The sequence below is a fragment of the Gymnoscopelus braueri genome (genome assembly GCF_963280865.1).
Source record: "Gymnoscopelus braueri genome assembly, chromosome: 6".
Classification (NCBI taxonomy): Eukaryota; Metazoa; Chordata; class Actinopteri; order Myctophiformes; family Myctophidae; genus Gymnoscopelus; species Gymnoscopelus braueri.
In genome coordinates this window covers 2,575,159-2,601,349 of record NC_137607.1, presented here as the reverse complement: position 1 = coordinate 2,601,349, position 26,191 = coordinate 2,575,159, and the positions used below count along the sequence as shown (strand labels likewise).

Here is a 26,191-nt window from a genome sequence, read left to right as displayed (position 1 = left end):
GATGATACAATCTCCCACCATGCAACAGCACCTATTATACACGAGACCCAGGCCTTTCCCCTTGGGCTCAAACTTCTTCCAGGAGAAGGTCCCTGGATTCAATTTCCACAGATCATTGCAACGGCTGGATATAGCAGATGTATATTTCCAGCCGCCAAATATGTACAGTTCTCCATTGTAGGCAAAGGCTGAATGATTCCAGCGTCCTTTTGAAAGAAGCTGTGGAGAAGGTGTGTTCAGCCAGCAGTTGGTCTCTGTGTCAAACGCTCTGATGGGGTTGCGCCGACCCCCAAAGCCCCCAAATACAAACATCTTTGTCCCGATGATGGTGGCAGAGTGACGTTCTGAAGCAGGTGGTGGAGTGCCTCTGGTGTTAATTAAAGACCAGACCATTGTGGTGGTGTCCAACTTGTACATGTCATTAGTCCATCCAGTCAGCTGGTTGTATCCTCCATGAATATACATGACCTTCCCCAAGACACAGGCTGAGTGGTTTCTCCTCCCCTCTGGAACAGTCCCAGATATCTTAGGCTTGAACCATCTGTGGGCGTCGACATCAAATGCATAAATAATGTTGTCCTTGTATTCCCCTGTGATGGTGCGTTTCCCCTCTGCTTTAATACGTTTACAATTCACCAACCCACCCCAGATGTAGACCGTGTCTTCTGTCAGCACAGCTGTATGGTAGCAGCGCATGGAGGGAACCTCAAGGGGGCGTTCTCCTCTTCCAGGGGTCACTGGGGTCAACTTCATCCAGCGCAAAAACACCGTGTTGAAGACCTGCACATCAATCTGATCCTTGTTGTCGGTCATCCCTTGATGTAACCCACCAAAGTAGAACACATTTTGTCCAACTGGCACAGACGAACAATAACGTAAGTGTCTATACTTATGATTTCCTTTCAGGGGCGCCGCCCAACGCAACATCGCTGTCTCTCTGCGTCTCTTCTCTGTGTCTCTCTTTCTCTGTCCGGTGCTGTCTTGTCTGTCTGTCTCTGTCTTTCTCTCTGTCTCTTGTAGATGTCAGTCAACCTCTCTAAATATGTTTTAATATATCTTGGAGAGGTGTCCGAATATATATCCCCCGTCTCTCTCTTTCTCAATCTCAATCTTTATATATCTTTCTAGTTATCTGTATGTCCCTGCTCTCCCTCTCTCTAACTCTCCGTGGATTGTGCCTGAGAACACTAATTGCCTTGGACGTAGTCAGACAAATTAAATGTCCATGGGTTCTCTGGAATGTTTATACTTATTCCTTCTCAATTCTCTCAATCAAGCCTTTATCTTTATCAGCTTCTACCTTCTTCACTGGGTAAAACCTGCCTGAGGACGACGTTACTCTCTTCAACATATCTCATGTCTGCAACGTCTTATATAGGCAGACCTGACGTCATACCAGCTCTGGCGTGACGTCACACCAACACAAAGCGTCGCCAGGCATTTTAAGAACACCCCTTTGCGTCAAACGTCACTGAATTCCACTATCGTTTTCCAGTCAAAACGTTTCTAATGCTAACGGCAATATAACCTACCTGACAACTTATCGAACCTCACAACCAAGACGAAAGTGGACAAACATTAAACTCACAGGTTACGATGTGAAATGTAACGTGTCTCTTTGTCGCTGGGATAAACATACTTTGCGGGTCCTTTGCGAGAGGAAGTAGGAACTTTAATCTCTGGGACCACACTGTAACATCCTCAATGTTATTTTATAACACTGAGGGCTAGAAATGGATCCAAATGGACCCGTTTGGTTCCATTTCTACTAAGTTTACAAACTTTGTGGTTTCACTTACAGGACCCAATCAACTGCCACGATAAGTGTGATGTCATCTGGCGGCAACCCCACGGATGTCAACACGATCACCATGGTAACCAGACCCGCCTGAGGGATCCCTGCCGCTCCGATACTGGCTGCTGTGGCTGTGATGCTGTAACAGACACATATTATACATGTATCAATATTATAGAGCTCACAATGTTTCACAACCTGACACATTGTGAGCTTGTAGGTCTGATACTTTTGCTCTTTAAAAAGAAAAAAAAACTTTAAAAAATATATTTGTTATTCACAATACAGTAATATCAGTATTGATAATGAATTGATCCGTATAGCGATTTTCCAAACATTGTTTCAAAAGTGTTTCACAGAACATGTAAAATAAAAGCAGCAAATACAAAATAAATAAACTGGACTAATAGCGAAACAATCAGAGCTGACATATGCACAAACGTGGGGAAAACACTATTTTGTTCTGTATTAGTGTCACCGCTGACAATCACAGATTTGGCTAAATTAACCCCTGATTGCTAGATGAAATCCATCCTAACATGAAAATATGCAGTCAAAACTAAAGAAATAAAGGGTATTTAAACATATTCACAGTGGTGTAAAGTAACTAAGTACATGTACTTAAGTACTGTACTTGAGTACAATGTTGAGGTATTTGTACTTTACTTGAGTATTTCCAATTCTCTGTACTTTTACTTCTACTCCACTACATCTCAGAGGCAAATATTGTACTTTTACTCCACTACAATTATTTGAAAGCTTTAGTTACTAGTTACTTTGCAGATATAAATTAATATTTCATAAAACATACATTAACCACTTTAGCCCTATTTTATACCTAAGGCTATTTGAAAATAGCAGATCAAACATTTTAGTACTTTTACTTTAAATACATTTTGATACGAAAAACGTTTGTACTTTTACACAAGTACATTTTTTATTCCGGACTTTCACTTGTAACAGAGTACTTCTACATTGCAGTATTGGTACTTTTACTTAAGTAAAACATTTGAGTACTTTTTCCACCACTGCATATTCAGCTCCTGGCAGGAGCTCGTCACACATACAGGTGTGTTTTCAGAAGCAATTTAACGGGCGTTCCAAATAAAGCCTATAGGTGCCTTGTCGGTATTGAGGTATTTGGTCAAATATTTCCTCATATTTGATTTGGCCGATATCAGCCAGAAATCCATATTCTGAAGAGGAACATTATCCAACAATACCAGATCTACAAGCTCACAACGTGCCACGAGGCGGCACGTTGTGAGCTTGTAGATCGGCTATTTTTGGGGAAGAGATTTGGTGTAGAGGGGGGAAAAAGCGGTCCAAGTACAGAGACGACTCTGGTCCAGTTTACTAAGTGTTGAGGGTTTAAGTCATGGGTCTTCAACAGGGGGTCCAGGACCCCTGGGGGGTCCTCAGAGTTACTACAGGGGGTCCGCCAAATCTTTGTGTGATAGGAACCTTTTATTTTTTTACATTAACCAACTGAACCCTATTCTGAAGGGAACATTCACCGGAAAATAGCAGATCTACAAGCTCACAACGCCTCGCAATGCGAGGCGTTGTGAGCTTGTAGATCTGCTATTTTTTGGGGAAAGATGTTTGGTGTAGAGGGGAAAAAAGAGCAGACCAAGTACGGAGCCAGAGGTCAAGTTTAAGTGGTTAAATGTCTTTAAATACACGTTAACATTAAATTGACACAACGCTGATGATAGTGTCTGTCAAACAGGTCTATGAGGCTCTCTATGAGGACAAGGCCGACGCACAGCTCAAAGGTTGCTGACAGATGCGTAGGACAAAGGTGCAAATGTTCAGAAGGGGATCTCTGACCATAACATCAAAGAAAAAGCCCCCAAAAAAATCTTTATTAAAGGACAACTTCAACCATTTTCAACCAATCTTCATATAATTGGTCCTCACTAATGATAAAATGTTTTTTTTTTTTTTTAATCTACTCGCTCTGTGTCTCATAGGAGGGCTGTGGACACTTCAGAAACCCGCCTACCAGTGACATCATCGTTAGGCAATTTATTTTTTAATTTTAAAGGGACTACACCATGAATTTGAACTTTTCCTTCTTTTTTGTGTGTTTTTGGTCTCCCCTACCTCTCTTCTATCCCAAAAAATACCCCAGTGTGAACACTCAGGCTTTCACAGCAAATCTGGGGTTTTCTGTAAATTGGTCTCAAAACAGACCAAACTGATTTTCACCCAGACGTGACGTCACGTCAGGGTACAATCCCTCCCGTTTTTTCAGTTCCAACTAAAAAAATAAAATAAAAAAACATTTTTTTTCTTTAAAAAAAATAAAATGTTTTCTTTATTTAATTTTTTACTTTTTCCACACAGAACCAGGAGATAACATGGATACAAACTGGCTCAATAGCGCCCCATGCCAAACAGGACAATGTGGTATTGCAGGTGAAAGTGCTTTATAAGCCAGAGGTTAGTTGGAATGAGTATATCTGAGGCTTGATTTAGGCTCAAACCTTTTGAAAAACGTTTGAGGGACATAAAAAATATGACATTAAATATTTTTTTTTTTTTTTAAATTCATGGTGTAGATCCTTTAAATTAGGCCTGCCACCAGCAGGCCTAATTTAGCAAAACACATTTTTTGGAACAAAATGCCTCTAATCATGAATGCAGTCTCCGATTGCTGTTAAAGGCCAAGGGAGACATGGCACCCTTTTCACATTGGCCTGTTATAGCGCCACCAGGAGGCCACCATAACCTACCTGACCTGGGAGAGACCTGTGCTCCGAGGAGCACTTTTTCTACTTATGATTTTGATTAATGCGATAACAATGGCTTACGCACATTTTCCAGGGATAGAAAGCCTGTAGTTTCTATCAGCTTGGATTCCCCATCGATGATGTCACTGGTAGAGGGCTTTCCGAAATGTCCACAGCCCTCCTCTGAGACACAGAGTGAGTAGACAAAAATGGCACCATATTATAATGAGCATTAGTGAGGACCAATTATATGAAGATTGGTTGAAAATGGGTGAAGTGGTCCTTTGAGTCGACGTTTCGGCCGTTAGACCTTCATCAGGACAGACATATGAAGCTATCTATGGAATCTATGAAAACATTATGTTTCAATCTGCAACACAGTTTTATACAACACGTAATGGGGGGGTCCCTGCTTCATCTCTCCCTCGGCTAAGGGGTCCTTGACCTGAAAAACGTTGAAGACCCCTGGTTTAAGTGGTTAGATGTCATATAGCATAGAGCTCAACAGTGACTTTCCAGAAGTGAAAATCCCATTGCTATTGTGCGTATAGCTACTGAAAAAAATGAGCTTTTTTATTAGTAGCTATAACGTCATAACCATCCAAGGTATACTCACCTTGGATGAGCGTCATCGACGCTATACGATCCTTTAAGCCTTGAAGCCACAAGTCCGTATGAAATCAACCTAATTTTAAGAACAAAACACAACAAACATGGTAGCCATGGCATGGAGCAATACTACACTACCCACAATCCTACAGTGTCAGGAGCGACATCTCTGATTGGTGGGAGCTTCATGCGCTACCATGGAGATGCTACCTACCACCCCCCCCGCGCGAACATAGATATAGAAACCTAGGCGCCTCATTGGCCGCTGCGGTTCATTGGAGCGACCTGTATCGCGGCCGCCATATTTGGGAAAGCACGATGCCACTCAAAGTGACTACTGGCCAATCACAGCGCGTCTTTTCCGGGACTTGTCAGAATGTAGTTGTATAAAAGTATCGCGCAGCCGAGCCTTCTAATGCATTTATGTCCATTGAAGCATGTGGTCGCTCCACCATTAAACCAATAACAACTTCACAATCTTTTTTTCTTCTGTGTATGCTGAGCGAATAATTTGAGGCGGATCTGACAATCCGCCTCGGAGGAGTTCGTTAAAGGACAACCCGTGAAAATGGCTTGAAATGCACAAAAATGTCACTTTAAATTCGAAATGGCCGACTTCCTGTTGGGTTTAGGTCATGGCTACAAGAGACTTTTTTGTAAGTCGGGACATGATACAGGTGTGTACCAATTTGCATGCATGTAGGTGAAACCGTATTGTGAGGCTTCAAGCACGACATTTTGTAGGGGGCGCTATTGAGCCATTAGGCCACGTCCCTTTTTGAGACGATTAAAATACGTAATTCTTCGCCACTTGTGATGTGTGTGCAAAGTTGCGTAACTTTTTGAGTACGTTTAGGCCCTCATTTTCCCGATTCATTCGGGGGAATAATAATAATCTTAAGCTATATGAACTAGAGGAACCATGTTAAATCCCTGTCCATTCATTTCAAGGCTGCTCAACAGGAAAACAGAGATGGCTTAAGCAATGTCCCTATTGGCCGTCTGAGAGCACCTACCAAGTTTGGGAAGTTTAGAATGCTGGGAACTGGAGTTATGGCTGTTTAAAGCCCAGCCAATAGGAAAACAGAGAGGACGTGGCTTAAGCAATTACAGCCTGCCCCTATTGGCCGTCAAAGAGCATCTACTAAGCTTGGGAAGTTTAGCTTGCTGGGAACTGGAGTTACGGCTGTTTAAAGCCCAGCCAGTAGGAACACAGAGGGGGTGGAGCAATGGTGTGCCTGTGTGTGTGTGTGTGTGTGTGTGTGTGTGTGTGTGTGTGTGTGTGTGTGTGTGTGTGTGTGTGTGTGTGTGTGTGTGTGTGTGTGTGTGTGTGTGTGTGTGTGTGTGTGTGTGCTGTAACTGGTTGCATTTGCTTTGTGTTACAATCAGCTGCAGCTGTTATTGCCGTGCTCATACATACGGACAAACACACTCGGTCACTTGATGGAGTGGCTGGCACCACTCAAAAATCCCTGAAAGATAACTATGTTGCACAACCTTTGCCGCGTTGCCACTCTGTAATTCATAGTTTGTCGATGTGATGAAGCCTCAATGTGTCATATTAAGACACAACAGTGACAATAACCATGAAGGCTGTTGAACAACACATCCTCAACTCAAAATCTTTGCTTCTGGGGGTCCCTGGCACAAAACATTTTCAGATGGGGGTCCACGGCCAAATGTTAATCAATCTAGGGGTTCCTTGGCATTAAAAAAGGTTGAAAACCACTGATTTAGTTCACAAATACGAGCGCGGAGTTTGGCAAGTTCCAACTAACTTGCTGCGCGGCTGAATCTTAACACATTCACTACCAGGTCTTATGCTCCCGCTTCATCCGGTGGTGCCAGCATTTTTTTTTACCTTGTTTTGACGATCTTTGGAGAGCCGTAGAAACCAGAACAAAAACATTTTTACCTCGGTCGGCCATTTTGTTGCTATCGCCCGTTGAAAATGGCTCGTTTTCACACAAAAAAACATAGACCGAGCTAGAAGTGTTTTTCTACAAATCCTAACGTAGGAATGGGACGGAAGGGAAGTTTTTTGGGATGACGTCATTCCTTCTATCAGTCGAGGGATCATTCCCAAGTTGCGTTAGAGCGCCCTCTTGTGGAATCTTCTAAAAAGTATTTGAAAAGACGGAGATCTACGTCAATGACGGTGAACGGTTGGCCTCAGCTTGCCTTCCCAAAAATGGTGCCCGGGATACAGACGCCCCGGAGTCGGAGGAGGCGTCTACCTTTTCATGTCTATGCCCGCCAATGTCACACACGTTTCTACGCTACCACTACAGTAGATCCCATAGCCGGGAGGGCGAGTCCTCGAGAATCACTACAAGCCAAACTACCGTAGCTTACATCGCAATCACAGACCAGCTGAAATGGTGTTCAGCGACCATAATCGTGACGCACAGACACACACACACACACACACACACACACACACACACACACACACACACACACACACACACACTGGCCACTTTATTAGACACACCTCTCCAACTGCACGTATACACAAATTTCTAAATCAGCCAATTATATGGCGGCAACTCAATGCATTTAGGCCTGTACACATGAACCAGATGATCTGCTGAAGTTCAAACCAGGCGTCAGAATGGAGAAGAAAAGGTGGTTTCAGTGACTTAGAGCGTAGCATGGTTGTTGGTACCAAATGGGCTGGTCTGGGTGTTTCAGAAACTACTTGATCTACTGGGATTTACACTCTCAACCACCTCTAGGGTTTTAACATATGGATTTTTCTGTAAAGATTACCCCCCCTGGGCCCTAGGGGGCGCCAACAATGACAATGACAGTTCAATGAAATGGGAAATTCACTTCTGGAAAACCAGCCCCCGAAAAACAGTTGAGCTCTAATAGTAAGATGACATTATTATTGTATAATTTAGAGTAGCCAATTATGTTTTACCCCCTTTTTCTCCCCAATTTAGTCGTTATGCCAATTGGTTCCTCCTCCACACACATTGGAGCCCCCACCAGGAGGACGTAGAGCCTTCGTCCTACTCCTCCCGCCCAACACTCCTCGCTGACAGGTGCCGCCCCAGCCCGTAGGAATACGTGCAATGACTAGTATCAACCTCCTCCTCCTCCTCCTCCTCTCCTCCTCCTCCCCTCCTCCTCCTCCTCCTCCTCCTCCTCCTCCCCTCCTCCTCCTCCTCCTCCTCCTCCTCCTCCTCCTCCCGGCTTCCCTCCCCTGAACACGGGCCAATTGTGTTCGTATAGACGGCCGGCAAAGCCGGACGCACCACGGTGGATTCTAACCCACAACCTCCGCGGTGGCGGGCAGGGACTTGACCACTGCGCCGACTAACATCATCATTAAAATGACTTATTATTATTACAGTACCTTATGGTGACCAGCTGTCCGAAGTCCAGCTCGTAGTCGTTGACCTGGGCGATAAAGATGGCCGCCACGGCCTCGTAGAGCGCGGTGCCGTCCATGTTGATGGTCGCCCCCACCGGCAGGACGAAGCGGGCGATCTGACGATCCACGTTACAGTTCTCCAGCAGACACTTCATGGTGATGGGCAGAGTGGCAGAGCTGAGGAGAGAGAGAACAGACACTTCATGGTGATGGGCAGAGTGGCAGAGCTGAGAGAGAGAGAGAACAGACACTTCATGGTGATGGGCAGAGTGGCAGAGCTGAGAGAGAGAGAACAGACACTTCATGGTGATGGGCAGAGTGGCAGAGCTGAGAGAGAGAGAACACACTGACAGTTATGATTTGATTTAATACTTTATTAGACTGGAGGAGCCAGCCCTATCCAAGGTCTTGAAGGGCGGATCCAAAGCCTTGCGCTCGGTACCAGCGCCGCTTCCTATTGCTTCACCAATCTATGTCCCCGCCTCCCCTCCCCCCCCCCCCCCCCCCAACACGCTGATGTCACCAAATTTAGAGCGACGCCCCTCTGCACTTTGATTGGTTAGGAGATAACAAGGTTTAGAAACCAGAAACCAGAAATCCTGCAAGGTTCCCCCAGGCTTTTTTCTTTTGAAAAAAAAAAAAAGGCATGGGTTTCCGAGGCTAATACTTTATTAACTAAATCTAAATCAATCAAAAGGTACAGATAGATGTACAGTTACAAATAGCATTTAAAATAGCAGATCTACAGGCTCACAACTCGTCACATTGCGATGCGTTGTGAGCTTGTAGATCGGCTATTTTAGAAACATTTTTTGAAGAATTTGAAATATTTTTACACATTGACTGCCATGGTGTTTTCACTGATTAAGCTAGAGGGCGCTCTTGCCAACCTATGAATGATGCCTTGACTTCATCAAGGCATCATTGACGTCATCTAAACGTCATCTAAAACATTTTCACTCCGTCCGCTACAATGTTATCAGATTTATGAAAATACATTTATCTCAGATTTCTTTTCCCAGATTGTGTTTTTGGTGAAAACAAGCTATTATTCAACAGCCGATAACTACAGAACGAACGATCGTGGTTACAATGTTGTTGTTTTTTCGGTGGAAAGAAGAGAGACTCGTCTTTCCACCGAGACATCGTTTGTTTACATCCGGGTTGAAAAAAAACATTCTGTAGATAAGGTAAAACCGCTGGGCAGACCCAGAAAAACACAACCTGCAACAAACCAATATTTACAAGCGACTTTACAGAAAAAAACAAGCCCAAAGTCGCTCGTAATAAGCCGACATGGCAACGCTGGGGAGGGAGGGGCCTGACCTGGAGGAGGTTGCCAGGGCGATGACCAGGGCCTGCAGCAGGCCTCTGATGAAGGTGAAGGGGTTCTTCCGGGTCAACACGAAGAAGAAGAACGGCAGCAGGATGAGGCCGTGGACAAAGAGCCCGGCCAGGACGGTGACGGTGTACCAGCCCAGCTTCTGGCCCAGAGTGGACGGGTCCTGCATGTCCAGGATCTTACCCGCCACCAGGAAGATGATGCCAAACGGAAAATACCTACGGACAGAGGACAGTAACTAAGTAAAATACCTACGGACAGAGGAAAGTAACTAAGTAAAATACCTACGGACAGAGGACAGTAACTAAGTAAAATACCTACGGACAGAGGACAGTAACTAAGTAAAATACCTACGGACAGAGGAAAGTAACTAAGTAAAATACCTACGGACAGAGGACAGTAACTAAGTAAAATACCTACGGACAGAGGAAAGTAACTAAGTTCATTTGCTTAAAGGTTTCATGACATCAAATTTGTATTCTTTTTATTTTTAGGTATTTTGGGGGGATTTCTGACCTCAATTACACCCAAAAAATTGAACTTTTGAACATTCAGTGGATTTTCTGTGGTCTTCTGGTTGTCTGTATAATTAGGCTCAGAAAAGTGCTGTGCCTGTGGATTTTGATGTCAGTCCATTAATCCCGCCCCGTCGGCGGGGGGGGGGGGGGGGGGGAGCAGAGGCGATGACATTTTCTTTTTTTTCATTGCAGCTGAAAAGGCCTCAGAACACAGAGAGAGAGAAAAACCTGCCATGGCTCACTGGAGTGGATTTTTTCAGTTAAAACCTTTTAATACACGTTTGAAGGACCATGATGAAGACTTTTAATGTTCTGTAAATCCAGCATGTCGTGAAACCTTTAAGTACAAATACCTGCTACCTTTAAGTACAAATACCTGCTACCAGGGAGATGATCGTAAACGTAAAATACCTACAAGAATACATTCACACACTGTTTACCACTGGAACCCCATAGCATCCATATTCTGGTGGGAACATTAGCCAAAGATAACAGATTTACAAGCTCACAATGTGTAGCGACGCAATGTATTGTGAGCTTGTAGATCAGCAAGCGTTTGGCAAAGAGATTTGGTGAAGACAGAGAGAGTGGTGTACAGAGACAACTCACTTCCAGCTTACTCCGTCTAGACTGGGTTTAAATGGTTAAAAAAACACCTGCAACTGTCCATTCACACAGTCAACATGCTTTATGCTGGTTATTAGATACTGATCCATTGAGTTCATTATGACTAAAGAAAATATTGATTTCACTTTACTGGCGTATTTCCAATTTCCAGTACTTTTACTTCTACTCCACTACATCTCAGAGGCAAATATTGCACTTTCACTCCACTACAATTATTAGAAAACTTTAGTTGCTAGTTATTTTGCAGATTTGTATTATTATTATATTATTAACATACATTAACCACTTCAGCCCTATATACATTTCGACCATTTGAAAATAGCCGATCTACAAGCTCACAATGCGTCGCGATGCGACGCATTGTGAGCTTGTAGATCTGCTATTTTCAAAAGACTTTTATACATTTCAAAACTTGTGAAACTGGACATTCTGCATAATGAGTACTTTTTTACTTTTGGTACTTTTAAGTACATTTTGATACCAATACTTTTGTACTTTTACTGAAGTAAGTTTTGAATCCTGGACTTTTACTTGTAACAGAGCACTTCTACACTGCAGTATTGATACTTTTACTTTAAGTAAAACATTCGAGTACTTTTTCCGCCACTGGTTTTAGATGACGTAGTTTCCGAGCCGTGTGTCCGGTCGGTCAGCAGGGATAATCGTCCACGTTCTGACCCCCCCTGCAGAGGGTCAGCTAATCCCTGCACACGTGCAGAGATCACCGTCACGGCACACGCTCCTCACACTGGGGGCGGGGCCTTAAGCCTGGGAGGACATGGGTCTATTAGCCAATGAAAACGGGGACAGAATCTGTGTCATTTTAAGATTTTTTTTTGGCTGTTCAAAAATAGCAGATCTACAAGTTCAGCTGAGCTTGTAGATCTGCTATTTATGAAAAAAAAATTGCCATTTTGTGCAAATCTTTGAATATTATATATTTTTTAAAGCGACCATTTGTAACTCAAATCTTTGCTTCTGAGGGGGGGGGGGGGGTCCCTGGAACAACATATTTTGAGCTGGGGGTCCACGACCAAATGCATATAATTTTGGGGGTCCTTGACATGAGAACCACTGATTATAGCAACATATATATATTTTTAAACGGTTAGGATTTAGAAGACATTATTTTGTAGAATCCCCAGAAGCAAAGATTTGAGTTACAAATGTTCGCTTTAAGAAAATCTATATATTCAAAGATTTGCACACATTTCCATGATTTAAAAAAAAAATGCAGGTCTACAAGCTCATAGCGCGGCACTCAGTGCCGCGCTATGAGCTTGTAGACCTGACCTATGAGCTTGTAGACCTGCTTATAGATCTACTATTGCCGAATAGCCAAAGAAATGCAAAATGACACAGATGAATAGGTTAAACTGTTATTTAGTGTCTCCAGCACTATAGCGACCAACTGGACGTGCACAACCTTCACTTCTGAACAACATAACCCACCCTGTCCCTGCAGCGGGCCGTTCATGTGGGAAACGCTATTTTAATGTCAGACATTTCTTCAAGGTGGCATTAATGGAGCTGAAACCATGATGCCCAAATATGGACTCATTACGTCATAGATAGGTCATACACCGGGGTTTCTCAAAGTGGGTGCTGTGGCACCCTAGGGTGCCGTGACACCAGTCAAGTCCAGGGGTGCCTCAGAATGTTTTGATAATATTTGGAATGGATCCATATCACTTTTGGACCTACACCAAATCTCTTTGTCAAAAACAGTGCGACGCGTTGTGAGCTTGTAGATCGGCTATTTTTGACGACTGTTCCACCCAGAGTGGTTAAACGTCAAGTATAGAATTATTTTCAACCTGTCCTAATGGACATTGATACTCTCTCAAGTTCTCCTCGTGACATGCTGTATTTTAGGCGGAAATATTTACATTTTTAAGTACCGTAATATGACATAAATGGAGGGTCCTATAAGTAAGTAAGTAACAATGTAATTCAGGGGTGCCGTGGATGAAAAAGTTATTTACAGGAGTGACCTGAGCCAAAAAGGTTTGAGAACCACAGTCATAGACGACTGATGTCATAGATAAGTGATCCACATTGTCCCAAGTGGATCCTGGGATCCAGTGGCATCTCTGGCCATCCTGGCTCTCTATAGGCGAGATCACACAAACCTTTTGGAGGGGGGGTGCATGATGACTTATAGTCGTCACTCACTACTCACCAAACTGCAGCGTTGATGATCTTCATGACACATTCGTTGATGCACTGACACACATTGACCAATGGGAGGCCTCGCTCTCCCATTCTGCCCAGCAACAGACCTAGTAGAAGGAAACAAGCTGATTAATAAATGTGTGCAGAGAAGCAACAATTAAGCCTAAGACGGGTCCCAAAGCCCAACACCAGTTGTAGTCAAAGCCCAAACTCACTGGATCCTCACCAGAAACACAAGACACAGGGGAGGGCGAGGCCTCCCATTGGTCAATGTGTAGTCGGACGCTGACAAGACAGGCAGCGAGGCGGGCGGGGGAAACTCTTTCTTATTGTCTTTCTTATGCTTTGTTTGGTCGTATCCTGGTTCTTCATGTCGTAAAATCGTGGCGTTTGAGAACATTTAAGGGCGTTTCAAGAACATTTAAGGGCGCTTTGAGAACATTTAAGGGCGTTTGAGAACATTTAAGGGCGCTTCGAGAACATTTAAGGGCGCTTCGAGAACATTTAAGGGCGTTTCAAGAACATTTAAGGGCGTTTCGAGAACATTTAAGGGCGTTTCGAGAGCGTTTCGAGAACATTTAAGGGCGTGTTATTTGCATGACGGTCGGTTTTAGCCGTCACATTTATCAAAGGACAGACATTATGTACGCTAGGATTGGCTGTATAGGATCGCTTGATAAATCTCACTTGGAAGCTCATTCCTGGGCTCAAAAACAGGCGTGTACGTGTACTCCATTGATAAATGAGGGCCATTGTGTCTGCAATGCAGGGAATGAAATCAACCAGAATCAACTTGGCCGTAAGCGCAATAAATGCTCCTAGCAGAGTTTTTAAACAACAAATGGACATAATTCAGAGCTTCTGATGGGTGGTCTCAGATGTACCCCCTCCCTCCTGACTGTCCCAACGCGTTCAGAAAGCCCGTCCGAAACGGCATCATTTTTCTCGGAAGGAGCGTGTATTGACCTTTAGAATCAACATTACGTACGTGAGTTATGGAACAACCACATTCATCTAACCAGGTCTGCTCTGGACCACACGGGTCAGGAACCATGTAAGTTATAAGACCAAAATGTGAAGCCCATATATGTGCCCATATATGTTCCCATATATGTGCCCATATATGTGCACATATATGGGCACATATACTGATGAGGGAATTCCATAGAGCAGGGGTTCCCAACCACCAGGGTTGCCAGATCTGCTTATTATAATTTCCCCGCAAGATGTTATTTGAAAATAGACGATCTACAAGAGCGACGCGTTGTGAGCTTGTAGATCTGCTATTTTCAAATAGCTGATGTATATGTTAAAGTGCTCATGTGGCCCATAGTCGCTTCTTTTGGGCTGGTTTTCCCAGACCTGGTTGCTTGTTTCTCTCACAGAATCTGGCAACACTGGCTACCACCGGTCCACAAGAAGGCGGCCGGGAAATTCCAAGTTTTCCCGGCCGTGAATCTATAACCTTGCGTCACCAGGATTTTCCACAGAGCGGAGAAAAGTTGAGTCGGTCACATGAAAGATACCAAGGATTCGTCAGTGATGTCACTGTTGTTTACGAACAGCTTTGTCCGTGCTGCTTGAATCCTTGCTATCTTTATCTTTGCCTTTGTTTCAACGCGTGTTGAATTTCAGCGCCGTCGCTACAAGCTGTAGCCTATTATGTCACGATCGCGCTAATAAAACACTAAACGGGATTATTATTTCATGTCAACATTCAGATTATTATTTCATGTCAACATTCAAGTACAACTATCAGAAGATGTAACCCAGGTAAAGTAATGTGTCACTCCGCAAGCTGAACTAAAGTTTTCCACCTTTCCAAAGTCATTTCTGATACAGACATAACCTTTTTTTAATCACCCTATCCTTGTTGATATAAGGCCATTTAGGTCAATGATATAACATCATGTAGTGATATGATAATATATAAATAGCAGCCAGTGATGTGTAGCAGATCTACAAGTGAAATAGCAGATCTACAAGCTCACAACGCCTCGCAGCGCGATGCGTTGTGAGCTTGTAGATCTGCTATTTTCACAATATTTATCTGTGGAAGCGAAAATGCAATGCCTTAACTCCTACAATTCCAAGTGATTATCAGGGTGGGGGTCCGCAGTTCAAAAAATGCTTCCGGTCGGCCGCTCCAATGTTAACTCCGTGACTAAAAGCTTAATATCTCCATTTATTTTTAACGTGGTAGAAGTGAGCCGTTTTCGATGGGCGATCACTCTGCAATGGAGGATCGTGTTAGAAATATTATTGTTCCAGGCGTTAGTCGGGACCCTCCGCCGTCTCGCACGCACGCTTTGTTTACATGCACGTCCGCGTCGGGGCTTCTACAGCACGAAACATATCAGCGTAAGTGGATGGAAGATATGCTGGCACTGGATGTACCCTATTTTAATAAACCTCTGGCACACGATGTGTTAAAAGGACGTATATTTACGTCCTCGGTAAGCAATGTGTTAAAAAAAAAGAATAAGAAACAGAAGAGTGTTACCCATGGTAGCAGAGAAGATGACGATGCCCAGGACGTTCATCTGCGGGCTCTTCCCCGGGCTGGTCTTATACAGGATCTCCGGGGCCGGGGTCAGCTCCAGGTACACCGTGCGACCTTTGGGCTCGTCGTCGTCGGGGATGATGTAGACGAAGTTGGGCGTGATGGTTTTAGTGGAAACTTTGAGGACGGGAATCAGGTCCGTTTTGTACTGAAACACAAGAGAAGGAATTAAAGTGATATGATTGTGTTAAAATATGTGTTAAATAGCTCTATATTCTGATAGTAATCATTATAGAGTGTGTGTTCAGTAACAGTGTTAAATAGCTCTATATTGTGATAGTAATCATTACTATAGAGTGTTTGTTCAGTAACAGTGTTAAATAGCTCTATATTGTGATGGTAAACAATATGGAGCTATTTAACACTGTTACTGAGCAAACACTCACAATACAGAGCTATAACTTTTTGTTTGAACCAAAAGCTACCTTTAAACCATCTCTTAAGTTTACATTTAAGTTAGGTAGTTTGTAGTTTGGGTTAGCGCCCCAGCCTGTGTCTTCCGTGAGGAAGGAGCCCAACAAATCCACGGTGAGGCCTTTAAGGAGGGCCTTTCAAGCAAGCCGCAAGTGGAGCCTGCAGTACCACCACGGCCCAAGACACCATCACGCCGGAGTGACATGTTTGGATTGGGGGGAGTCTGGTGCAACGCTCAGGTCCTGGACCTGGTGAGACGAAGGAGGAGCCCGGCCAGGAGGCCATCCACAGAGCCTGGTCCCTCCACGTGCCAGAGCCTCCCCCCGGTCCCGGCAGAGTTGTTCCGGAGAAGCGGACTGAGTGGCCCCGTCTTTCCCTAAGAGGACTGACCGTGGGTAGCTAGCTATTGGTACGTAAGTCGGGGGCTTGATCAACACCGGCTGGGTCACCTGGGCGAGGCTGTATGTTGTTGCGAGACCCGAAACACCCGATGACCCCAGGCTACAACACTGATGATACGTCCCAGGTGCATCCATGTGATGTTGTTTCTCTATAGTGTTCTCTCTTAATTCAGTGTGGTAGTATTGTGACTGTCCTCATTCTGAAGAAGACCTCATTGTGTCGAAACGTTAATAAAGCCTTGACTGGGAGCTTCTTTAAACATGTTCAGTGTGCAGACTTTATTATTTCTAGTGTTGTGACTGACAGCTCACCTGCTGAAATGTAGCTTCTATTAGATTGGATGGAATCATGTTCCTGTGAAACGAATGAAAACAATGTTATTATTGAAAGAATACGAGACAGTAGGACTCAATTAAAAACTGTTCCAAAAGGAAGGCTCACAACTTTAGTTGAATGCTCTGTTTGTTCGTTTTTTGTGTTTTTTCCCCTAATATTTTTGATCCCTTATAATATATTATAATTTCTGTCTACCCACTCTGTGTGTCATTGGTGGGCTGGGGACTGTTCAGAAACATTTCGTTTAGTGCAGTGGTGTAAAGTAACTAAAGTACATTTACTCAAGTAGCCTACTGTACTTAAGTACACTTTTGAGGTATTTTTACTTTACTGGAGTATTTCCAATTTTCAGTCCTTTTACTTCTACTCCACTACAGCTGAGAGACACAAATTGTACTTTTACTCCACTACAATTATTTGCAAACTTTTAGTTACTAGTTACTTTGTAGAGTTTTTATTATTATTACAAAGCACACATTAACCACTTCAGCCCTATATACATTTCAGCCATTTGAAAATAGCAGATCTACAAGCTTCACAAGCATTGTGAGCTTGTAGATCTGCTATTTTCAAAAGATTTGTATACATTAATACATTTGAAAACTTGTGAAATGGGACATTCTGCATAATGAGTACTTTCTACTTTTGGTACTAATTTTGATACCAATACTTTTGTACTTTTACTCAACTAAATTTTGAATTCTGGACATTTTTTTACTTGTAACAGAGTATTTCTACATTGCAGTATTGATACTTTTACTTAAGTTAAAAAAAAATGTACTTTTTCCACCACTGGTTTAGTGTCACTGTTCTCTCTCTGTCTCTCTCAACAAGGTCAAAGGGTCAACAGGATGACGCAGGGCGTCGACCTCGCTGGTGTAGGCGCTTAAAAAAATAGGGGGCGGGGCTTTGGGAAAAAGTCACGGGCCATCAGGAAGCACCTGATCTACTGACCCAATGAGATCTACCGGATCCACCGGCCACGAGACCACTAAGAATACACTAATCACCTGATCCGCCTGATTAGCAGACTGACGCTACAGGAAGCTTTCCTTGGAAACCAGGTTCACGGCGACCTCAATACTGTGTCAACAATTCAGAGATTAACCTACTACCTTAATGTCGTTGACTTATTCCTCTGCCTACGCATACATCATGTCCTGGTATAAGCTAATAGGGGAAGGGGATCAACGTCACGTGATTCTCTTGTTTGACCTGGATGTGTGTCTCAAAGAATATGATTATTGGCAGAATCGCAGAAAGTTTAGAATATTTTACGGTCCCGTTGAGATTTTTGAAAGATCGTTGGTTGTTGCAATGACCTGCACTACAATACTTCACCTTATGTTGGCGCTATGACAAAATAAACCCACTAAATGTAACAAAGTGTGCGTTCCGTAATGCAATTCCAATGGTCAAAGCTGTGTTGTTTCACCCGGTGAAAGAATGGAGGATTCGGCCACGCCCCGAAATACCCGTATGTGTCTAGGAGCCATCAAACTAAAACAAAGTTGCATGGGCTTACAACATCTGAAGAGAACTGAGCTCCTGACCTCTGGGTAGTTGAGTATAGTAGCATTTTTCTTATTTAGCAAGCTGCTAGTAGTTGTACCCTAAGTGCTTTTCTATTAGTACTGTACAGGAAGTTCAACCAGACAAGCACATACAATATATGTTTATCAGATTAATAAATAACGTATTTATAGATTATTATATATTATAGATTCACTTTGAGCTGCATCCAGCACATCCACTGACATTTCCGTCTTACTGTTAGGCCGCTAGGGGCAGTTGAAATGTATTTTTTGGGGGGGATAATAACGGCCCAAAAACGTCGGGTCGGGTAGGGTCGGGTTCGGGCAGAATTTGAGAACTCTAGTGTGTGTGTGTATATGTATAATATAGCTCTGATTCATAGCCTAGAAGGAGTTCTCCTTAAGGCTATGGGACTTTAGATTCTTTGCGCTCTCACCACAGCCTCTCGTCTGTAGTAAAAATTAAAAAAATACACTTTTGCTACTCACCTAAAAAAAGACCGTTTTATGGAGTTGAAAGCCTACTCTACTAAAAATGTGTAATAATGGGAACACTCTGAGCCCTCCCCTCACGTCTAAAATTCACTTTTTGGCCAAAATGTTAGATATTTCACCGGAAAGAAAACATTATTTAGTTTCTATTAACAAGAACTGTAGAGGGCTCAGAGTGTTCCCAATTAGAGTTGGCTTTCAACTCCATAAAACCGTCTTTGTTTTGGTGAGAAGCGAAAGTGTATTTTTTATTTTTACTAAAGACGAGAGGCTGTGCAGCCTGTGGTGCGAGCGCAAAGAATCGAAACTCCCGTAGCCTAAAGGAGAACTCCTTCTAGGCTATGAATCAGAGCTAAATATAATATAAGTGTATGTAAGTGTGTACCAGACCTGATTTCAATTTCGTCAACAAATATAAACTAGACTAAAATGTTAGTGAGGGATCTAGTGGAGAAGAGATCCAGTAGAACTAAAAGACAAGTCCTTTTATGTTTGGTTGCACTCTGAAAATAGCAGATCTACAAGCTCACAACGCGTCGCAGCGCGACGCGTTGTGAGCTTGTAGATCGGCTATTCTCAGCATGCAACCAAGTGTAATATCAGCCGTTACGACGCCATCAAGGCACCGCCAACATACATTTTAGTCGACTAAATCAACTATAGATTTAGTCGTCTATAATCTTGTGATATTTAGTCGACTAAAACTAAAACATTTCAGAACATGACTAAAACTAAATGGAATTTGATTCAAAAGACTATGACTAAAACTGAATCAAAATGTTGCTGTCAAAATCAACTCTACCCGTGATCTGTATCCTGAAACACTTGTTGTTGAGCTTTGCCAAGTTCGTGCATCTACTGCTGTTTGTGTTGAAGAATGTCTTGTTAAATGTGAACGCAAATAAAGATGTTAAATGTGTGTGTGTGTGTGTGTGTGTGTGTGTGTGTGTGTGTGTGTGTGTGTGTGTGTGTGTGTGTGTGTGTGTTTGAGTGTGTACCAGACCTGATCAGGTCGAGCAGAGCGTCAGCGGAGGTCATCACGGGTCCGCCCCCCAGGCGGTCTCCGTCCGACACGGTGCCGACGCCCGGCCTGATGATGATGACGAGGAAGATGCCCACCACCACGGCGATGAAGGTGGTCCACAGGTAGTAGGTGACGGTGAGGACCCCCATGCGGCAGCACGCCTTCGACTCCATGGACGACAGACCTGACATCAGACTGAACCACACAGAGCAACACGTCTTCATGAGGAGGTTCTAACCCTAACCCCAAGTTCAAGGGTTCAGGTGTTGCCAGATTTTGAGAGAAAAACGAAGCGGGAAAGTAGGCTGACAGGAAATGGGGAGAGAGACGGGGGGGGGGGGGGGTGACACGCAGCAAAGGTCGTCGGGAACGGGAGTCGAACCCGCGACACGCTGTCAGGCTGGCATTGCAGCCTAGGGTGCCTGGACCGTCACGCTACGGCCCAGACCTGGGTCACACTTTTAAACCTATTTCGGCTATTTTAACTCTATAACTGCCAAAGACGTTTATAAACGTCTTTGAGAAATTATCTGTTGCCTGCCAAAGACGTTTAAAAACGTGCTGAAAAAAGAAAAAAAAAAAATAGATTCTCTAATTATTTAGTATTGACACCTTTTCGATATTCCAAACGAATAAGGAGATAACAATTTCCAAAGATTTGCTGCTCCATCCACTTCAATGTTAAAATTGAAACGGACAAACAATTCACACATTTTTTTTTTGGTTTGAAACCACTGGTTTTGAGCTATTTTCAAACATCAAACAACACTTGACAACAAGGTCAAATTGACCTCGTTGACATTTGTGAAACCACACCTGAATCTCATCTGTGATTAGAAATTTTCTGGGGATCAATCATACTTGAGAAAAATATTTTGTGGCTATGCGAAAAGGTACCAAAATCGGTCAAAACCCTGGCAGAGGCTACAGACTGTTCTGAAAAAACTCTGGCAGGGTAAGAGTTAAAAAAACATCTTGGGGAAAAAAACGTGCAAAATGTGGAATATTTTTGAAACATGATTCTAACAACACAAGTCTGGTCTGAGGGTCCCTGGAACAAAACAAACATGTTTGAGAACCAGTGGTTTCAACTATAATAAAAAAACTTAGGAAACAAGTGCTTGTTTCTGAAGTGTAGTTGCTTACACTTCAGAAACAAGCCCCAAAAAAAAAAAACACAAACCCGCAACTACCGTTATTTAGAGACTTTAAAAAAAAAGACTTTTACAGAAAAAAGAGCCCAAAGTCCCTTATAAGAAGCAGACATGGCAACACTGCCGCAGACCCCCATCAGAAAATATTTTGGACCAGGGACCCCCGTATACATGATCTGTGTCTTCTCATTTCACCAGTACTAGAGGTCCTGGTAGGAGATAAAACCAGCAGTAGGCTTACTAGAGGTCCTGGTAGGACATAAAACTATACTATAAAATGGTATTAATAATAATACATATATCCAATGATGTAAGTGATAAAAACTGCTCTGTGTCTTTGGCGAGCATCAGAATCACAAGTGGTGTCACAGACAGGAAGTGACATCATGTGTGGTCACAGACAGGAAGTGACATCATGCGTGGTTACCTGGACGTGATGAGAGGCAGGATGAGCATCTTCAGCATCCTCATCAACAGCTCTCCAGGAAACGAGAAGTAGATCTTAGCCTGAAAACAGGAAACAGGACACAAGGTCAACAGGAAGTACATCTTAGCCTGACAGGAAACTGGAAACAAGGTCAACAGGAAGTACATCTTAGCCTGACAGGAAACTGGAAACATCCACCACTGAATGTGTAAAATGTATAAAACAAATCTTTTGAAAATAGTAGGCTACCCAAATGGCTACTATGCATAACAGGTGTACCGGTGGCGGTGAGCGTCCTCATACACGGTATAAAAGCAACACTGCATTATGGCGTCAGTTCTGCTGTGGTGGTATCCTGTCCACACTCAACGACAATGCCTCCACCAAAGTGCATGCGCGCGCATGTGACGTCATTAAAATACCGTTCCATTGGGAAAATAATCACCAAAACCCCACTGTGTGCTTGTAGATAGTTTAAATAGGGCTGAAGGGGTTAATGTATGTTGGATGTGGAGTACATGTACTCCATACACATGGAGTACACATGGTGAAACTGTCATCACACCTGGTAACAAACTGTCATCACACCTGGTAACAAACTATCATCACACCTGGGCAAAACGGCATCCATTCTTTGAGGGTCCAACATTAACCTCAGTAAGGCCCTTACGGTCAGAGTGGGAGACCCCAGAACCACTGCCTTAAATCATATGTTTTTTCTACTGTCCACAGCATGTTTCCATCTGTTCAACACAAACCATCTGGTCTCCTAGCAACCAAAGAAATCAACCAATGAGCACCGTGGTTGTTAGGGAGCTGAAGAGCATCAGTATGTTTCCATAGCAACACATGCTCTGCTCTACCATGTTATATGTAAACGATAGTGCTAGCTCTGTGTGTGTGTGTGTGTGTGTGTGTGTGTGTGTGTGTGTGTGTGTGTGTGTGTGTGTGTGTGTGTGTGTATTTAACAGTCCATTAAACTTGGTCTACCATCTGTTAGAGGAGAGGTTCTGGTAAAAGCTGAGACACACACACACACACACACACACACACACACACACACACACACACACACACACACACACACACACACACACACACACACACACACACACACACACACACACACACACACACACACACACACACACACACACACACACACACACAAACACAACTTTTTCATTTGACAAATTGCAGAACACAGCAGATCTACAAGCTCACAATGGGCCACACACCGGTGTGGTGGTGTGAGCTTGTAGATCTGCTATTAAGCCCAAAATAGTGATGCCGGGCAGACAGTGGATGATTTTGTGCAACATGTTTAAAATGTTGGACTACCTCCAAACAGACAAGACCTCACATACCCACACCCCCCCCTTAGGTCAAAGGTCAAAGAGGAAGAACAGAGGATGGGGTGGACATCGTGCAGGAGAGAGAGCAGAGGTGTAAAAGGTACTCAAAATGTTCACTTAAGTAAAAGTATCAATACTGCAATGTAGAAATTCTCTGTTACAAGTAAAAGTCCAGAATTCAAAATTTACTTGAGTAAAAGTGCAAAAGTATTAGTGTCAAAATGTACTTAAAGTACCAGAAGTAGAAAGTACTTATTATGCAGAACGTCCCATTTCACAAGTTTTCAAATAAAAATCTTTTGAAAATAGACGATCTACAAGCTCACAATGTGTCGCATCGCAACGCATTGTGAGCTATAGATCGTCTATTTTCAAATGGCCGAAATGGTTGAAGAGGTTAATGTTTTGTGATAATAATCAAAATCTACAAAGTAACTAGTAACTAAAGTTTCAAAAATAATTGCAGTGGAGTAAAACTATAATATTTACCTCTGAGATGTAGTGGAGTAGAAGTAAAAGTATTGGAAATTGGAAATACTCAAGTAAAGTACAAATACCCCAAAATTGTACTCAAGTACAGTACTCGAGTAAATGCACTTACTAACTTACTTTCTACCACTGAGAGAGTGAGACACATCTGAGACTCAATGCGTTGAAATGACTTCAAACTGCTCAGTCACATGAACACTGTCACTATTCTGGGCACATCATCCTTAAAGGACAACATTCTCCTAAACAAGTGAAGAGAGTAGACCCTGGGGGACCGCGGTCAAAGTTTAAGTGTTTAAAACGTCCCACTCCCTCAACGAGGTCCAACGCAACTTCATCATTGAATGAATTAAGCTTCACTCTGCTCTTACATATTCTATAAGGGTTTAAATGTAACCACTTAAGTCCTGGTTGCCCTAGTAGTGTCTACTTTTAGTACGAGGAAAAGCAAAAATAGATTTTCCTGGAAAGCTCACAACACCGTGAGGTTATAAACCCAACCCCCTGTCAGACCATAGACTGATATTTATATAAGTGGTGTAAAGCAAATAAGTATATTTACTCAAGTACCGTACTTAACTGATTCACTCTTTTTTTTTTTTACTTTCAACAGGTAACAAAAAATGTATATTCATTATGATCGCATGTCCAATCGTTTGTAAACACACAGGGTACGTGTTTGTGACGCCCTGACAACACAACCGGGTCCACCCCTTCTCATGCAGCTCCGTGTGAACACGCCATTTCTCGTCAAAAATACACGGTTCACTTACTTTTTCAGCTCGCCACAGAAAATGTACTGTACATCCCTTATGACTGTTTGTAAACACACAGGGTAGGTGTGTGAGTGGCCCAGAGAAAAAATATTCCATCCGCGACATTCCCTTCTCCTGTAGCAGCAGTTTGTAAACAGCGCGTCTGGCGGAACACGGCGAAAAAGTCGAGAAAGAAGGGTCGAGAAAGAGCTGTTTCAATGACAGAGTTAAACGGAAACAGAAATCTTGGATTGACATTATTTCCATATCCGGGTGAGCAATCTGGGAACCCATCGCCAAATGAAAAGGAAAAACACTCTCTCACTTGGCTCTGGGAGAGGCTATATGGTGGACCCGTGTGCAAGGAAACCAACGTTTTGGTCTGCCATCAGCCTTTCACTTCCGGTGGTGCGACTATGTTTTCATTCCCACTAACAATATTTCTACACAGAACACTAACACCACTTCTCCCAGAGAACATGGATGGTTTTGGTTATAAGCCCACTTGTTTCCGTGGTTGTCTGCTCCGAGGACGCTATTGTTAAATGAGTTTCGGTTTTGTTTTTAGTGGGAAGCAGAGCAAAGACAGTAAATCCCGCCCACTACATTTGATTGGGTAAAGCGCGGCCTGCTTCCTGATCTGAAGGCACGCCCACTTGTAGGTCAGTGCGTACACGTTATGACGAACCACCCCGACAGATTCAAACGCAGAGCAGAATCTGTTCTTGAGAGATTACCGGGTGAGTTAAAGTGAAAGTAGTCACTGCGAGTGAGAAGGGACAGTGAGATCTTTTATGAAATCACATACAAAAAAAACGTTTATTACGTCCGTGGTAGAATTGATAATTGGAAAAAAATACGTTTTTTAAGTTCTGGGCAGTGAATGCGTTAAGTACAATTTTGAGGTATTTTTACTTTACTGGAGTATTTCCAATGTTCTGTACTTTTACTTCTACTCCACTACATCTCAGAGGCAAATATTGTTACTAGTTACTTTGTATGTTTCGATTATTATTACAAAACAAACATTAACCACTTCAGCCCTATATACATTTCGGCCATTTGAAAAAAGATCGGCAATCAAGTTTTTCATACAATTTATAAATGTGATAACTTGTGAAATGGGACATTTTACATAATGAGTACTTTCTACTTTTGTACACTTTGATATCAATACTTTTGTACTTTTACTCAAGTAAATTTTTAATTCCATACTTTTACTTGTAACAGAGTATTTCTTCATTGAAGTATTGACAGACAGACAGACAGACAGACAGACAGACAGACAGGTACCTGTATAGAGAGCTTACTGCCTCTCAGCATGAAGCCCAGCACACAGCCTGTCATCACAGCGATGACAGACAGCGTCAGAAGGCCGTTGCGTTTGCAGAAGTTCTTCACGCCGTGTCTGAAACCTTTGGTGTCCTTCAGGAAGGCCTGGAGTTAAAGAGATACAGAGTATCCTGGGTTAAAGAGATACAGAGTATTCATTAAAGCATCATTAATCCATGTTTCACCTTATGAATCATTTATTTAATTGATAAACGAGATGTTCCTGAATTTAGCTTAATGTAGGATTACTACTAGTACAAACTGCATAGTTGTAGTACCTCTGACAGACAATTAAACCATCATGCAGACTTATACAAAAGGTTAAAATGTCATTAGATTGCATGCTGTTTTAGACAGATTCCAGGTTCACTTGTTTACCTGAGATCCTATAGTTTCAAATGAACATATTGTTATTTTGATATTACATTGTTTAGACTGATGCTAGGTTCAATGTTTACCTTGTTTACTACCTTAAGGCTTTCTGGATAAAGAGCGTCTGATAAATGACTACACGGTAAATTGTAAAATTGAAACCTTTTGTCCTGAAAATACTGTTTATATTAACCAAACAATACGATTGTCCCTGTAAACTAGTTTCACACCACTCATTGTGAACTTTAAGACGTGAGATTCCGTGACAACACAGTTGTTTTTCAGAAATACTTGCCGTCCCCCAAGGGGGGCCCAGAAAATTGGCAATCTACAGTACAAGCTCACAACGGCATCA

General features: G+C 42.9%; 1 protein-coding gene across 1 annotated transcript in view; it reads right to left on the bottom strand.

The window, feature by feature from the left end:
- Positions 1 to 25,560, bottom strand: part of LOC308087389 (excitatory amino acid transporter 5-like) — a 29,398-nt gene extending 3,838 nt beyond the window's left edge. The window contains exons 1-9 of the mRNA XM_080431189.1: positions 25,426 to 25,560; positions 21,534 to 21,613; positions 19,932 to 20,147; positions 16,877 to 16,919; positions 15,690 to 15,897; positions 13,194 to 13,293; positions 9,851 to 10,084; positions 8,507 to 8,701; positions 1,800 to 1,934 (exon numbers count right to left, since the gene is read on the bottom strand). Coding sequence (XP_080287315.1) covers positions 1,800 to 1,934; positions 8,507 to 8,701; positions 9,851 to 10,084; positions 13,194 to 13,293; positions 15,690 to 15,897; positions 16,877 to 16,919; positions 19,932 to 20,147; positions 21,534 to 21,613; positions 25,426 to 25,479 — 1,265 coding nt within the window. The 5' untranslated portion in view covers positions 25,480 to 25,560. The remainder of the gene's footprint in view (positions 1 to 1,799; positions 1,935 to 8,506; positions 8,702 to 9,850; positions 10,085 to 13,193; positions 13,294 to 15,689; positions 15,898 to 16,876; positions 16,920 to 19,931; positions 20,148 to 21,533; positions 21,614 to 25,425) is intronic.
- Positions 25,561 to 26,191: the final 631 nt, after the last annotated feature.